This window comes from Propithecus coquereli, unplaced genomic scaffold (genome assembly GCF_000956105.1).
Source record: "Propithecus coquereli isolate 6110/MARCELLA unplaced genomic scaffold, Pcoq_1.0 Scaffold92, whole genome shotgun sequence".
NCBI classification, from domain to species: Eukaryota; Metazoa; Chordata; class Mammalia; order Primates; family Indriidae; genus Propithecus; species Propithecus coquereli.
Genome location: NW_012155507.1, coordinates 1,611,886 through 1,628,463, shown reverse-complemented (window position 1 = coordinate 1,628,463; position 16,578 = coordinate 1,611,886). Strand labels below are relative to the sequence as shown.

Here is a 16,578-nt window from a genome sequence, read left to right as displayed (position 1 = left end):
TATAATTTTTTGTGATTATATATTTTCTTGCATAAATGTACCATAATTTAGATACCTGTTTTCCTATTTAGCACTAGATTTTGAGAACAAATATAACTTACTTCTACTTTCTTTTTTCTCATTTATGCTTCTATAAAACATAGAAGGTCTGAATGTTTTTTGAACAGTAATATTTTCAATTTATTTTCCTCTAAAATGTGATATTCCAAGGGTGAATTGTTTTTTATAGCTTGTTTATGGAAATCCTAAAGTACTGTACAGACTGTGACGAAATACAATTTAAGGAGGATGGCTCTTGGGCACCAATGAGATCAAAAAAGGAAGTACAGGAAGTTTCTGCCTCTTACAATGGAGTTGATGGTGAGTGGTAGTTTTTCACAAGGGTGGGGCAGTTTCCCTGCTGCTTTATGTAAGCCTTGGTTTTCACTATTAAAAATGCATGTATTTTTAAAAAACACTGAGCAGTTTATGGATAACTTAATAATTCTTATTAAATTATTGATTAAATGTTCAGAAGTAATAGAACTCCTTTTAAATTCACTTTTTTTTGAGCTTTTAAAATTTTCTGATATAAGATTTCAAAGTAATGTAATTTAGTAAGTCGTTTGTAAAGTCATGATTTTGAAACCATATCCTTTTCAAATTTTTAACAGATTTGGTACAGAGTAGCGAATGTTCCTTTTTCGTTTACATTTTTTTCCTGGCTTTTAATATGTTTTTGCTGGAAGGAGACTATGAGGTTTTTTTAAATGTTACCATAATATTTCTTAAGTATGTCAGGTACTGTACAGATGAACATTTATAATATACAGTCTCTGCTCTCAAATTGCTTTTATTCTGAAGTAGACATAAGACATACATTTTGATTTGCTCTAATTCAGAATTATTTTTTTAAATAATGCTTTAACAGTTGATAATAAATTGTAGTTTTAAACTTAGTGGAACAGAGCCACTGTTGGTTTTCCACTCTCTAGCCCCAGTAATTTTATGTCTACACTGTAACTGATAAATTAATAAGGACACTGAGAAAAGAAGAGAGATGTCATAGGTCTTCTTTGCATTGAATTTTAATTATTCCCACACAGGATGCTTGAGCTCCACGTTAGAACATCAGGTGGCTTCTCACCACCAGTCCTCAAATAAAAACAAGAAAGTAGAGGTGATTGACCTAACCATAGATAGTTCATCTGATGAAGAGGAAGAAGAGCCATCTGCCAAGAGGACTTGTCCTTCCCTATCTCCTACATCACCACTAAATAATAAAGGGTAAGTGCTGAGAACTTTAAAAAAAATCATTGTGAAAGTTAATTTGGTAAATAGGGATTAAAGACCTGCCAAATATTAATAAAATGACTGTGCTTGATTGTAAAACTTAACCTAGCAATCAAAGGATAGGCTGAATTTTTCCCAGGTTGTGATATTCTTGAGGGAATGGGGTAATGCATCAAAAGGGTCACTTGGATATGATAGTCATCGTATCGAAAGATAATTCTAGTACAGTGGTTCTCAAACTGTGGTATATGTATATCACAATCACCTGAGAGCTTATTAAAATGCACACAATGATCCCCCATATCTGAGTTAGGGACTGAGAAAATTTGTATTTATAATAAGTTCTGAGGTGATCCTGATACTGCTTATTCAAACTGGAAAACGTATGCTGTAACAATAACCCCAAGTTGACTGTTTCAAGTAGAAAGCAGAGGGAGAGGAGGTGATTTAAACCTGCCTCCAAATGTGTGTGAGGCTGGCAGTGAAGGAGGTCATAGATGACTTCAGCTGTAGTACACAGTATTTTCTATTTTGTAGACTTCCCCCCATATTTTCCATTAGTCTTATATCAGTAATAATGTACCTTGGTTATGCTTCAGTTCATTTCGTAAAACACCGTTATCTACTTTGTGTAAAACATCCTGTGCTAAGCATGGATGACAATAAAATGAGTAAGTATAGTCCTCACCTTAAAGAGCTTAACACTTTTTAGAGGGTGGTAAAACAAGTAGTACACTCCAGCTGTACTGTCAACAGACTTTTAGTCCCATAGACACATCAGGGATTCTAAGCAAAAAGATTTCATATTTTGCTGAAGCACAATTTTACCACACTAATAGTAAATCTAGAAATAGATGTGCCCCTTTTTAGGTGTGTATCAGGAGGATCACATGGCCTGTGATAACTGAATAGGAGCTATTGAAAAAATCTTCCAACAGCAGTGGTGCCTGAAGAAACACTGTAAGAGAGAAGGACAGTCCATAGATGGAATTGTTATAGATTGCAAGGTCAAGAGGGAGAGTTGACAGCAGACCAAGAGCAGGCATTCTGTGCATGGAGTCAAATCATTTTCAGGTTTGATGTTGTATGGTAAGATTAAAAGATTTCAATCAAACATTACACAGGTTGATATTTTCATTCAGGAGTAGCATATCTCAGCATATAAACAGAAACAAAGACATTAAAAGCAGTATCATTATTCTAAACAAAATTAATATTTAAATACTAATTCTACTCTATGAACATTACCTCTGATAAAAGCCTACCTTGATGGCTGGTTACCCAGCAAGCCTCACCTTGTTATTATACCAACTTATTTTATAAATCTGAGTAGGAGAAAAGGTCAGATTACCTGAAGCTAGCATAGTTAGAACACGTATCTATAGAATTTTGATTCTAGGATATTTTATAAATATCAAACCATAGTATGACCAAATATATATTGTCATATGATTAAAAAAAATTTTTTTTTTGTAGAGATGGGAGTCTCACTATGTTGCCCAGGCTGTTCTTGAACTTCTGGCCTCAAGTGATCCTCCTACCTCAGCTTCTCAAAGTGCTGGGATTACAGCTGTGAGCCACTGGGCCAGATATCATATGATTTTTTTAATGCCATAATTGCAACATTAACAGATATTTCATAAACCTCTGGGTGTACAAATACTTAGGGGTTAAATGCATCATTATATATGTTAGTTCTACTCTTTAGAATATTAATAGTACTCATATGTATTTAATATAAACTATGCAATTGTTTTACTGTGTATTTTTTCCTTAAAACTTTTGCGTGTTTAGAAATCTAATATTTCTTCTTTGGATATTTATTTTGCTGTTTCTCCAAAAATAGCTCTGTTTATTATGTTTGGAATATTACATTAGATGCATTAACTACTTCCTGAGCTTCCTGGTGACTAATTGAACCCAGATACTCCAGTAACTTGCAAATGCCAGACCTTCTCTCTCTATTTTAAGATTAAAAACAAGAAACCTGAAAGTTTACAACATCTTTAGAAGGAGAATAACGCCATAGTTAGCACTAGTAGCCATTTTATGATAATGACTAGCCAGTAACTAGAAACCTAAGCCTAGCATATCATATTTGTCATTGTGCAGTATAAAGGTAGGAATGCATTTCAAAACATTGTCACAAGATTGAAAGAAAAGCAGCCAGCAGGAATTAGAAAGAGGCAAACATCACTAAATGTAAAACACTGTTGTCTTCAGCCAGAGTGTTTAGTATTCACCCAGAAATTTTCTGTACTGTTGGTATACTGAGATGATTTGAAAGACTAGAATTTCAGTTGCTTTATTCTCTCTTGTAATCCCTTAGACGTTGTCAGAGGACACAGCTAATGGAAAATGGTACTTTTTATAGATGTAAGAGGTTTAATGAAGTTTCCATTAGATGAAACATTTTTATGAGGCAGATGACAATGTATTTTATGCTTCATATCCCATTTGTAAAAATGTGGTAGATGGTCATAACTAGAACTCTATTCCTGGAAATCCAACCTTGGCATCTTGAAATATTCTATACCATTGAAATTGCATCCCCACATTCAAAGCACTTCACATGAAGGATTAAAAGCAAAAGACAGCCTCTTCATTGCTTCCTTCCTTTCTATTTTCTATAATTTATATACCTTTTACCTCTTGTATGGGGTAACATAACCTTGTGCTTCCTTCCAGGGCTATATAATTCTTTATTTTTCTTTTTTAAAATCAGTTAAATTCTTCCTTTTCTTTTTTTCATCCTCCTTTTCACTTTTTCCTTAATTTCTGGTTAAAAAATTTGGGCGCTACTTTTCTCTCTGTTTTCCTAGATTCCCTCCTTTTTTCTTGTTTCTTTTTGCAGTTATATTATTCTTCCCTTAAAAACTCCATCACCCATTCATTATGAAACATTTCTTCTGTCTTGTTGCTTTTGTTGGATTCAGCAGGGCTTTTATGCAGGTGGTGTGCTGATAACTGCACTGGGCATTGGGTATACCAAGAGAAACACTACCTAGTTTTTGTTCTCATAAAATTTAGGAGCCTAAGGGGCCAGCTGGTAACTCTCAACTGCTCAAATTGCTGCATTCTCCCAGTGTTGGCCGTGTGTGTTTTATTTGCTAGGACATACCTATACTTCTTGCTAGTGGACACATCAGTGTCATTTTAGAAAGGTTTCAGAATTTCGTTTACTGTAAGTATCTCTCACTCATATCCTAGTAAAGTGACTCAGCTGTGCCTTTCCCCTGCATTCTGAAAGTGTAGGTCGTAATATTCTAAAGACATTGTGTGGTTTCTGAATGTTGCATCCATCTATTTCTCCCTATAACCTCTGCAAAAATGCTAGTAAGTATACAAATTATTCTATAATAATTGTAGATGGTCTAAATTATATATTGCTGTTCTTATCTTTTGTTTTTATCTCCAACACAAAAGCTAGGGTTTATTGTGAGATGCAACCCCCCTTCTTTTTAAACGTAAAAGTTTAACTGACTCATGAAAATTAAGCAAACCTTTCCTTCTTACAGCATTCTAAGTCTTCCACATCAAGCATCTCCAGTATCCCGCACCCCAAGCCTTCCTGCTGTAGACACAAGCTACATTAACACCTCCCTCATCCAAGATTATAGGCATCCTTTCCACATGACACCCATGCCTTATGACTTACAAGGTGAGTCACCAGTTCTTCTGTATTGTCACATAGCATTATGAATGCCTTTGATCTATATAGTCCTCTTCTGGGTGAGTCTAAGGAAGAATTGGAAGATTGGGAATATAGGGCCTGTGACTCGGGGAACTGAGAGAAATAATATACTGTGGTCATAAATACTGGCCTGGTTCCTTGATTGCACCTTTATTAATAGCCAGTGTTTTACTCCCAGTGGTAAAACTAGTACAATGATCTTTAGGTTTCGTGAGCTTCAAAGTACTCTGTAAGTTGTTTTTAGGTGACATCTAGTATGTGGCTTTAAATTTTGATATTTATGAGCATTATGTTTTATTTCCTAATTTTAGTTGTAATGCAGCGGGCATTGTGTGTAACTGTGTTGCATTATCTTTTAGATAATGCTGAATCGAGACATTTGAAAGTTTTTAATTTTTGTTCTAGTAAACCTGATCTTTCATTTCAAAAGCAGTTTGAAATTAGCATACTCATTTGTATAATAGTTGAGCTCATAATAATCATTTACATTATCAAAAAGAATTATTAGTTCTCATATATTTTATAATTTAATAATTTATATATTAGTCATACAACCTAATAAAATTTTTCTCTTTTATTACAAAAAGCCATATGTGTAGGAAATTCAATACAAAAACATAAAATGAAAGTTTACCTCTCCCCCAAGCCCACTCCCTAGAAGTTACAGCTAGTCTTAACAGTTGGATAACTTGCCATACCTTTTTCTACATATATGAAACATACTATCACTATCAAGAACCACAGTGCTGTGCACTTTGTAAGTCCTCAGATTGTAATCTGTTCTAGTGTTGATAGTGGGTAGATCCCTACTGTGTTTGTATTATTGTCATATTTTTATCTACATCTGCTTGTTGTGCTTTTCCCCAAGTTTAGATATTTAGATATCACAGTGAGGCATTTCATTTGTGTTGGTTTCCTTGGTCTTCGTCGCATCACACGGTGGTGGTGGAGATGAGAATGTGAACTGGAAGAAGTCTGCTTGTAGTGAATCCTGGGCAGCCAGGGGTCAGGACTGGTCCTTCTGTATGTAACAGGCACGTAGGTCTCTAATCCCCTCGTGCCAGCACAGCATCTCTCAGTTAGAATCTGGTACGCATGGGAACAAGTGAGCAAATTTGAGAAAGATAAAGCAAATCTGTGCTACAATTTGCTTACTCTCTTTCAACTTCAAACTTTCTTGTCTGCAAAATGAGGCCAAAAATAATCACCTCATGAGATGCTTGTGAGGAGCAGCTTAGAGTAGATTGAAAGGTTGCTAAAGAGGAGTGTGTGAGAGCATTCGTAAAAGGTACTGTGCCAGTTTAAGGGATGCATGTTAGATCTAACAGGGCAGCATGGCCCAAGTCCCTTAAGTGAAGTTACAGGGAGGACAAATCGTTGCTGAAGCTTGATCTTCACCCTTAATAATCTAGAGATGGGAGAGACATAAAACGTTTAGCTCAAGTCTTCATGTTTAAATAAAATTCTAAATGATGTAGCATTTAAGACTTGTATTTGTTTTTGACATATTGGGGCATTTGGAGGGGTTTTTTTGTTTGGCTTTTTTGGGGGGGTGGTTTTTTCCAGAACTAAAATAATTTTTTCTCCCACAGGATTAGATTTCTTTCCTTTCTTATCAGGAGACAATCAGGTATGTTATTTTTTTTTAAATCCTGTTGTTTTAATTGTACAATAAAAATACAGTCATGCGCCGCATAATGACGTTTTGGTCAACAACAGACCGCGCATACAGCGGTGGTCCCGTAAGATTATAATGGAACTGAAAAATTCCTACTGCCTACTGGTGTCGGTCACAGTACAAGGCATTCCTCACGTGTTCGTGGTGATGCTGGTATAAACAAACCTACTGCGCTGCCGGCCGTATAAAAGTAGAGCACATACAATTATGTCCAGTACATAATACTTGATACTAAATGACTATGTTACTGGTTTATGTATTTACTATACCATACTTTTTATCATTACTTTAGAGTGTACTCCTGCTATTTACTTAAAAAAAAAAAAAAGAGTTTACCGTAAAACAGTTTGGCATGTTGTGGCAGCACAGCCTCGCGCATCTTGTGTTTGCCACGTCTCTTGATTGCATCATTTTCTCTTGTGCTTCATTTAATCCCCTGTTGTTTTGTTCATCATGGCCCCTAAGCATGCAAAAGCCACATCTAATGTTGCCAGCAAGGGGCCATGTCGAGTGATTGACCTGGAAATGAAATTAAAAGTGATTAAGGACTGCGAAGGTGGAAAATCAGTGATGGTCATTGCTCCCCAGTCAGGCGTGTCCCATGCCACTATAGCTGCCATCTTAAAGAACAAGAACAAAGTAATGGAAGCTGTTACAGGGTCTGCTTCATTGAAGCAACAACATTAACAAAAATTCGAGAAGGGCCTTTATCAGATACGGAGAAACTTCTGATGACCTGGATTGAAGGCCAGACACAGAAACAGATCCCTCTCAGCACTGTGATGATCATGGCCAAGGCAAAAAGTTTGTTTGTGTTGTTGAAAGAAAAGGCTGGACCCGACTATGATGTTAAATCTACTGCTAGCTCAGGGTGGTTTAAACAATTCGAGAATCATTATTCATTACATAATGTGAAAGTGAGTGGTGAGTCTGTGCGTGCTGACATGAAGGCAGCTGAAGAATTTTTGGAAACTCTAGATAAGCTAATTGTAGAGGAAAATTACCTGCCAGAGCAAATCTTCAATGTGGATGAAACCTCCCTATCTGAAAAGGGATGTCTGAGAGGACTTCCATCCACAAGGAGGCCAAGTCATTGCCAGGTTTCAAGGCTTTTAAGGCCTGAATAACAGTCTTGCTTGGAGCCATTGTTGCAGGCTACAAATTGAAACCTTTTGTGATCTGGCATAGTGAGAACCACGAGGCCTTCAAGCACATCAGTAAGCACACAGTGCCAGTGCACTATAGGAGCAATAAGAAGTATGGATGACCCAGCTCCTCTTCCAAGATGCTCTCCTGAATTGCAGTGCTGCGAAATGGAGAAGTACTGTTTGGAGAACAACATACCATTCAAGATTTTGCTTATTGTTGCTAATGCTCCCGCATATCCTCCTCTTATTGGTGATCTTCATCCCAGTATCAAAGTGGTGTTTCTCCCTCCAAATACCACCTCTTTGATCCAACCAATGAATCAAGGAGTTACAGCAGCTTTTACGGCCTATGACCCGAGGAGGACCTTTGCCCAGGTGATTGCTGCAACTGAGGAAGACACTGAGAAGACACTGGTGCAATTCTGGAAGGATTGCAGCAGCCATGATTGCGTCAAGAACCCTGCTTGGGCTTGGGGAGATGTCACCAAGTTGTATGTGAATGGCATTTGGAAGAAGACACTCAGGAGGTTTGTCCATGACTTCAAAGGATTTGCCAAGGATGAGGAGGTTGCAAAAGTCAACAAGGCTGTAGTTGAGAAAGAAGGCAGACGACTTTAACCTGGGTGTGGATGAGGACAACATTGAGGAGCTCCTAGAGGTGGTTCCTGAGGAATTGACTAATGAGGAGTTACTGGAACCGGAACAGGAATGCATGGCTGAAGAAGAGGCAAGAGAAAAGGAAACTGCAGGCGAAGAAAAGAGGAACCCCCAAGAAAATTCACAGTGAAGCATTTAGCAGAAGCTTTTGCAGACCTCAGCAAGCTCCTTAACAAGTTTGAAAACATGGACCCCAGCATTGAAAGGTTTTCATTAATAGAGAGGAATGTTTGTGGTGCCTTGTCTGCTTATAAGCAAATCTATGGTGAAAAAAAGAAACAAATCAAGCAAACCACCATGGATATATTTCTGAAAAGAGTGACACTTCCTCAAGAAGAGCCTCAGGCAGGTCCTTCAGGAGGTATCCAGGAGAAGGCACTGTTGTCACAGGAGATGGCAGCTCCATGTGTGTTACTGCCCTGAAGACCTTCTAGTGGGGCAGGATGTGGAGGTGGAAGACAGTGATATTGAAGATGCTGACCCTGTGTAGGCCTAGGCTAATGTGTGTGTTTGTTTCTTAGTTTTTAGCAAAGAAGTTAAGTGAAAAAATAAAAATAGAAAAGAGCTTATAGAATAAGGATATAAAGAAGGAAAATATTTTTGTATAGCTATATAGTGTGTTTTAAGTTGTTATTAAAAGTCAAAGAGTTAAAAAATTTAAAAGTTTATAAAGTAAAAAATTACAGTAAGCTAAGGTTAGTTTATTATTGAAGAAAGAAATTGAAATTTTTTTTGTAAATTTAGTGTAGCCTAAGTGTTTATAAAATCTACAGTAGTGTACAGAAATGTCCTAGGCCTTCACATTCATTCACCACTCAACCACTGACTCACCCAGAGTAACTTCCAGTCCTGCAAGCTTCATTTATGGTAAGTACCCAATACTGGTGTGCCATTTTTTATCTTTCATACTGTATTTTTACTGTACCTTTTCTGTGTCTGAGTATTTTTATATACACAAATACCTAGCATTGTATTACAAATGCCTACAGTATTCAATACAGTAACATGCTGTACAGGTTCATCGCTTAGGAGCAATAGGCTATACCGTATAGCCTAGGTGTGTAGTAGGCTGTACCATCTCGGTTTGTGTAAGTGCACTCTGATGTTGGCAGCAGTGAAATTGCCTAGCATTTGTCAGAACGTATCCCCATTGTTAAGCGACGCATGACTGTATTTAAAAGTATGATATGTAGCCAAGAGAAAGAATAAATTTACTTGGAAAATTTAGCATGATCATACCCATTATTGTTATGGCTTTAAGAATTTAAATAAAAATCCCTAGCTTCAGCAGTGCCTGCGTATACAGTAAGAACAGTGTCTAATTGTTAGTTTCCAGTACTGTTTTCTAAAGGAACAGAGGGCAGTGAGTCAGACTGACTGGTAGATTTCTTGGCTAAATATCTCCTTAAGAGGAGAGGTGGGTGACTGTCCTCTTTCCTGCTGCTTCTGAGCATATGCTTGTTGGGAAATAGAATTTCGAGAACTGCTTGCAATGCTAATTAAAACAAAGAACAATAAAAATTTTACTTTGTGTTTTCCCCAAGTTTCACATATAAAAATGTCTCTCAAGATCAGTGTTCCAGTCATTACATAAGGCCATTTGATTTTACAAAATGTCTTACTAAATTTTTCAGAAATATTGTATAACTCAGGATATATTAAATTTAGGACTTTGTTCTGCTGAGAAGAAAATATATTAATTTATAAGTGTAATTAACATGCTTTTGTCTTTGTTTCCCTAGCATTACAACACCTCCTTGCTTGCCGCTGCAGCAGCAGCAGTTTCAGATGATCAAGACCTCCTACACTCGTCTCGGTTTTTTCCGTATACCTCCTCGCAGATGTTTCTTGATCAGTTAAGTGCAAGCGGCAGTACTTCTCTGCCAACCACCAATGGAAGCAGCAGTGGCAGTAACAGCAGCCTGGTATCCTCCAACAGCTTAAGGGAGAGCCACAGCCACACCGTGACAAACAGGAGCAGCACGGACACGGCGTCCATCTTTGGCATCATACCAGACATTATCTCATTGGACTGATTCCCTGGCCCTGCTGCTCCCATCCCCATCCCAGATTAAATGAACTTGGCAGAAAGAAGAGAACTTTGTGCTCTGTTTTACCTTATTCTGTTTAGAAAAGTACACAAGTGTGTTTTTTTCCTTTTTTTAGGGAAAAAATTAAAAGAAATGTACAGAGAACAAAACTATATTTTCAGTTTTACTTTTGTATATAAATCTAAGACTGCCTGTCTGATAAAACACTTGTTTAAAAAAAAAAAAAAAGGAAAGAAAAGAAAAAAGAAAAAACAAGCACCCACAAACCACCTTCAGTTCATTTTTTCTGGATTCTGAAGATTTTTCATCATTTGTCCTATGGTTTTGGTTTTATTTTACTTCAATGGCATTATTTTATTTGCAATAACAGAAAAGGAATTGCATGTATGAAGTTTTAAATTGTGGGTTTTTCTTTGTTGTGGGGAGGGGTTTGGGGGGGATAGTTTGATTTCCATTTTCTAAAAATGACAGACTTGGATTCTGTTTGTGTGTGTGTGCATATTTTATCCAGCCTTAAGTTATAAAGCTCATCTGTCCCACTGCATTCCCTATGTATTCAGGACATGGCTCGTGGGGGTGTGTGTTCAGTGTGTGTGTCTGTGTGTATTTTTCTGTCGTTACTGTTCCCTTTCCTCCCAAGTGTGCGTTCAGTTAATATAATCAGTTGCTTGCTTTTCTCAAAGTGCTTTGAAGGTCTTGAACTCACGTGTGAGCATCTTTATCAACTATCCCAATTGCATGTTCTCCATCACATATTCTCTCTTATTTGCTATATACCCCCTGAGAATATGTTTTAGAGATATTGGAATAAAGCTGTCTGGGTAAGAAGTAGGCTTAGCAGACCTGTGAATAATACACTTTAGTCTAGTTCTTTATTCTAAATCTGGATTGCCAGTATTGTGTATCTAAACCAAGTCTGTGAGTACCTGCTTTTTTTGGCCACAGAGTAACAAGTTTTCATGTAAGATCTTCGTACCAAAGTAGGAAGTAAAAATAGCTTAGAAAGCCTTGTTGGGTGTCTTTTGCAGCTGACAGAGGTAAGGTTTCATCACCTCAAACAGAAAGATACACAGTCAATTATCCTCAAAGTACATTCAGTTTGGAAAATACAATGCACCACATATGTCAATCTGTAGAAATCTATTTGATAAACAGTTGAAATTCAAAATGTGTTTGATCCTTAGTCATTTTTACTCTCTGGTTCGGAGTGTACCTATTTTCTTAGGCTATTTACCTTGTTTATTTTTTTCTTCACATTTTAACAAGTATGACATAGGAAAGTCATTTTTTTTTAGAATTTGTGGATCAGTCTAATCTACTCTTATTAATAATGGAACATGTAAATATATTGAAAACTGTTTTTCAGGAGATGAATAAGGGTTGGAGGAAAGGAAAAGTGGTTCTACTTATGTTCTGAAATCCTCATCAGAGAAGGTATGATGTTCTCAGGTGTGGAAAATATTTTTAGTTGATTGGGAATGCAAGTTTAACAGAAAAGATAAAGAAGGGGCATAATGATTGCCAGTTTTCCAGACTGGATTTTTCTATCACAACTGTTAATGTTCTCAAAGCTGATGAAGGACCACCTTTGTGTATAAGCTTGTAGTTTTAAACTTTGCATTGGTAACAAAATAATCTACTTTAATCCAGGTAGAATTCAAGATGGCTGTACTTCATTTGTATGATAAAATTAATGGTTCACATGACTGTGTGGCATCTAAAAATAATATCTGTTTTTACAGCATCTCTCTGCCACTAAATTGTTGACTTGAATTTTGAAAAAAAAGAGTTGGTGTTGATATGTATATGTGTGTGTGTATATATGTATTTATAAACAAGTGTGTGTGAGTAACAAATGAGTTACATAGTCTTCCCCTACGCGTGTGTATTCCACACATAAATGGCTGAGTTATAGTCACAAAACAATTTGCAATAATAATTTTAAAAAAAACCCAGATTCATTGTCAGTTAAAACAGGAAATAGTTAAGTTTTTAAATGAATCTGGTGTTGTGGTGAGCAAACACTTTAAGACTCTCATTGCCGTAGTAATTTAAGCTAATGTCTAATAGTACCATAATTTGTGTCTAAATTTGGATTGGGGTAGAAATTAACTAAAATTGTGAAGAGTTATTTCTGATTTTACATGGCAATAGGAAACGTATTTCTGTTAATTTGACTGCCTATGGTAAAATGAATAGTTTTCTTTGTTCCTATTTTTGTTTTTGTTTTTCTTTTTCTGTCATTGTTGTCAGTGGTCTCAAAAATTCTGATCAATAACTTTGTATATGATGCTGAATTACAAACTCTTTGCATGATCCAGTTGAAAACCCATCCCTCTACTTTCTTCAGCCCAGTTTTGGCGGGGGTTAATTTCCCTGTGTCCTACATTATACCAACCTAAGGAAAGAACAGGTAATAGGGAGAAGTAAATATCTGATCAGTGGCTTTTGTCTCCATGTGAGAACCTAACCATTCAGTTGTCTATTTTTAGTTCATTCCACTCTGTGGGGAGTTAGTTTCCTTCAGTTGTTGACTTTCCAAAATGTTGCATTAAGTAATAGTTATCACTCTGTTGGTTGCATGGTCAGTATCAATCAGATTTTCATGCACTACATCTTTATCTCCTAAATTAAAAAAAAAAAAAAAAAAGCACATAGTCACTTCATCTCTTTTTTTTCCTGAGCCCACCCTGACTCCCCAACCTATGCCAACATGGACATGCTGTCTATGGATAAATAGCAATTCTCAGAATCTTTAGTCAAGTTGCCACCATCCCCCTTGCCTTGGTCTTTCATAATAGGTGTGCATATGTTCATACTGTGTGTGCATGTGTGTATATACATCCGTATGCACACATCTTTGATAAAGTAGCTGTTTGACTAGCAGAGTTGAAGTGGCTTTTAATTACTTTGTGGGCATTATTGGACACATCTTTTTTTAAAAAGCAATCTGACCTTTAACCATGCCACACTTCGTTGACTAATCTGTTTTGAGCATTAAAATTTTTTCTATTGTTAGACATCACAATTCTGTATCATTATTGACTTAGGAAAGATTCACTTAAGCTTCTGAAAAATGTGATTTCTCAACAGATTTTTCCTTTGAGTCAAGTGTTGAAACTGAATGAAAATATATTGTATTTGTAAATTAATGTGGAAAGAACATTGTTTTTAAAATAATTTCAATTTTAAATACATAAAACTTAAAAGATCTTCAGGACTTTTTAAAGCACATTTGAAATTATTTTAGTAAGAGTTTTGTTTTATCAGTACATGTTGAATTTTGTTTTTTAATTAAACACAAAGCTTAGATTTCAGAAAGAGGGAAGGAGAATAGCTGGTGGTCCCAGAGTGTGCTGCTGTTAATTGTTTAATTAACAAAGGGGAAAATGTATATAAGCAGATATAAAAGTTACCATAAATTCCATGAACTTAAATCTGTGATTCATTGCCTTAAAACTTTCTCTCTTAGAATTTCCATACCGCATGCCAAACCAGTAAAATGGCTTTTAAAAATGTATAGTAGACCAATGTCAGTTTGTATAAAAGTACCAAGTGAAAATATTTATTACATGCATTGGAAAAAAATTGTTTACCTATTGAATGTTACCTGTTTATGTAGAGCTCTTTAGATGTAATAAAAGAAAAGCCTTCAGTTAATTTGTCTTCTGTAAAATAATACTGCTGGGTATAAAAGGGGACAATCCCTATAACACAAGTGATAATGGTTTGTGCTTCCAAAGTACCTTTCATCCAGAGATTTCAAAGCATGACAAGTAACTTACTCTCTTGCGACATGCTTTGAGGTAAGTAATGAATATACGGCCATCATTTATCTTTTTTATTGAAATATGGCTAGCTCTGTAATGAACCATAGCATCTGGGTTTGGTTAAAATCTGTTTAATATCTGCAATTTGAGTGCTACTAGCACCATGGCCTTTTTTGTAAACAACACCAGTTGCTAGGTAAACCAACTGGAATTTCAGGAATGAACATGAAACCAGGACAGGAGTAGTGTAAAAAAGCCTTTCCTCCTGTGGAGGTTTAAATCGGAACACTTCACGGGATCTTAGGCTCCAGACCACTGAACCCCCTTAATTAAGAACTGAGCCAGTGGAGAGGATCCCCAGGTTCTAATGACCACTCCACACCAGCGTGTGGTTTTGGCAAGCTATGCTTCAGATTCCTGTTAGGCAAATGAGATTCATAAAACTTGCTTTAAAACCAATACTGGGACCATTCAGTTTTCTAGACATAAAAGAGCTTTGAGGAAAAATATCCTCTTTTATTATTATAGTCCAGAAATTCCTTTTCCTGTCCATCTAAATCATCAGTATCTATCTCCCGTCTAATCCTTGGTATTCCAGATTGGCTGTGTAGGATTTGCTTCCTAATATCCACGGCTGGAGTTCAGAAGAGGTGTGGGTCTGGGACCCTTGAGCCCTGCCTGAGAGGTGAAATACAGCAGTTCTCTCTGGGGGGCCAAGGTCCAACCAGCCCTCTGGTGGATTTACCGGGAGGTAAAGGCTAAGCACCAGGGCCCTCACTTGCTCTGGCCTCTTCCAGGGTCCGGGGGGCAGCCCCAGAAATTCTGCATTTCTGTGTTTGTATTCTTAAAGTAGGCCGCCAAATCATATAAACCTCAGACCCCACAAAACCCACATCTGCTCCTGTACTGTGTGGACCTGGGTTCCCCAGCCAGATGATCACAACTTTACCTAATTGGTATTTGAGCTGTTTACTACCTTGCCCCTCACCCTCACCCCCACTCCCAAAACCCTTCTCTACAGCTCCTGGGAATTCCTGCTCACTCCCGTTGACAATTACACTTAGAAAAATGAGTCACCTTTCTCAGGACCTCAGTTTGGTCTGAAGCTACACAGCATCGGTGAGGTGGTTGCCCCAAGACTAACTGTTTTGTCCCCTGAAGTTTTCCCAGTGCCCAGCCTTTAGTAAAAGATTGTGTCATATACAACCTCCCAGAAGACATACCCCTGTCTTGACTTGGTTTTCTTCTGCTTTAGCCACTAAGGCACCGTTAGACAAAACCACAGTCCAGAGAGTCCAATTTTGATACATATATCATGAAAATTGTTGTATACTTAGAGCGCCGTACCTCACCCCATCACCTGTGCTGGTGGGGTACTCCAGCCCTTTTTTAGGGGTGTGCTGACCCTACCAATGGATCCATAGATTTGACAAGTGCATGGGCAACTCTGAATCCCTGGTGGCACCAGCCTGGCACCTCCTGGCTGTGTAACTCAAAGCCACTTGAGCTGGAAGGGCTCCTGAAGGCTCGGTGCCCCTACTACAGTTTTCCAGGGCTCTTGAATCCTGGCCGTGGCCTGTTACTCCCCGTAATTCTCTCCCTTAGTCCTGGGGCAGTGGCCATGATCAGTCTGGGCCACTTGAGCAGAACCTCTCTGCCTAATAGGAGAGCCCAGGGGACAGCTCACAATTCTGACAGGAGCATTGGAAAGGGTCTTCTCAAGCTCCGTAAGGCCTCAGTGAATGCAAGCTCACATCCTCTGCTTTCATCTGGGGTGGCACGTAAAGTTAGACCACTTCCCACTGCTCAGCGGATGCTGCCTCACTTTAGCGTGTGTGTTTCACTCTGTTCGTGAATGAAGATCCTGAGCTCTGTCACTGTCTGTTGAGCTGGAAATGAGAATCTGTCAGTGGGCTATGTGCTGCAAGAAATGTCGCCATAAGTGTTTGTTTTAGCTCTTGGTTGCTACTTCTCAGTAGCACTGGCTTTAGCTTGGAAGATGGTTCCAGCACCCAATCCAGAATAAGGTCTTTGGTAGATTGCTCTTTTTAGGAGAAGCATAACTCAGGCTTTCACAATGCCCTACAGGTTGCAAAGGCATTTTCAAATCATTATCTTCGTCCTTCCGCAATGGGCTCCATGAAGTAAGAAGTAAGAATTCAGCTTTCCTGGGGGATCCTGAAGCTTCAGGGGGTGAAAGGATTTACCCAAAGTCGTACAGCTGGGAAGTGGCAGAGCCAGGACTGGCACCCAGCCTGGCTCTAAACCACAGGCTCTTTCCCTGCTGTGAAGGGCCGGACTAATGGTA

At 37.8% G+C, this 16,578-nt stretch overlaps 1 protein-coding gene across 1 annotated transcript in view; it reads left to right on the top strand.

The window, feature by feature from the left end:
- Positions 1-10,713, top strand: part of PIAS1 (protein inhibitor of activated STAT, 1) — a 105,634-nt gene extending 94,921 nt beyond the window's left edge. The window contains exons 10-14 of the mRNA XM_012664828.1: positions 230-360; positions 1,086-1,266; positions 4,791-4,933; positions 6,559-6,596; positions 10,192-10,713. Coding sequence (XP_012520282.1) covers positions 230-360; positions 1,086-1,266; positions 4,791-4,933; positions 6,559-6,596; positions 10,192-10,485 — 787 coding nt within the window. The 3' untranslated portion in view covers positions 10,486-10,713. The remainder of the gene's footprint in view (positions 1-229; positions 361-1,085; positions 1,267-4,790; positions 4,934-6,558; positions 6,597-10,191) is intronic.
- Positions 10,714-16,578: the final 5,865 nt, after the last annotated feature.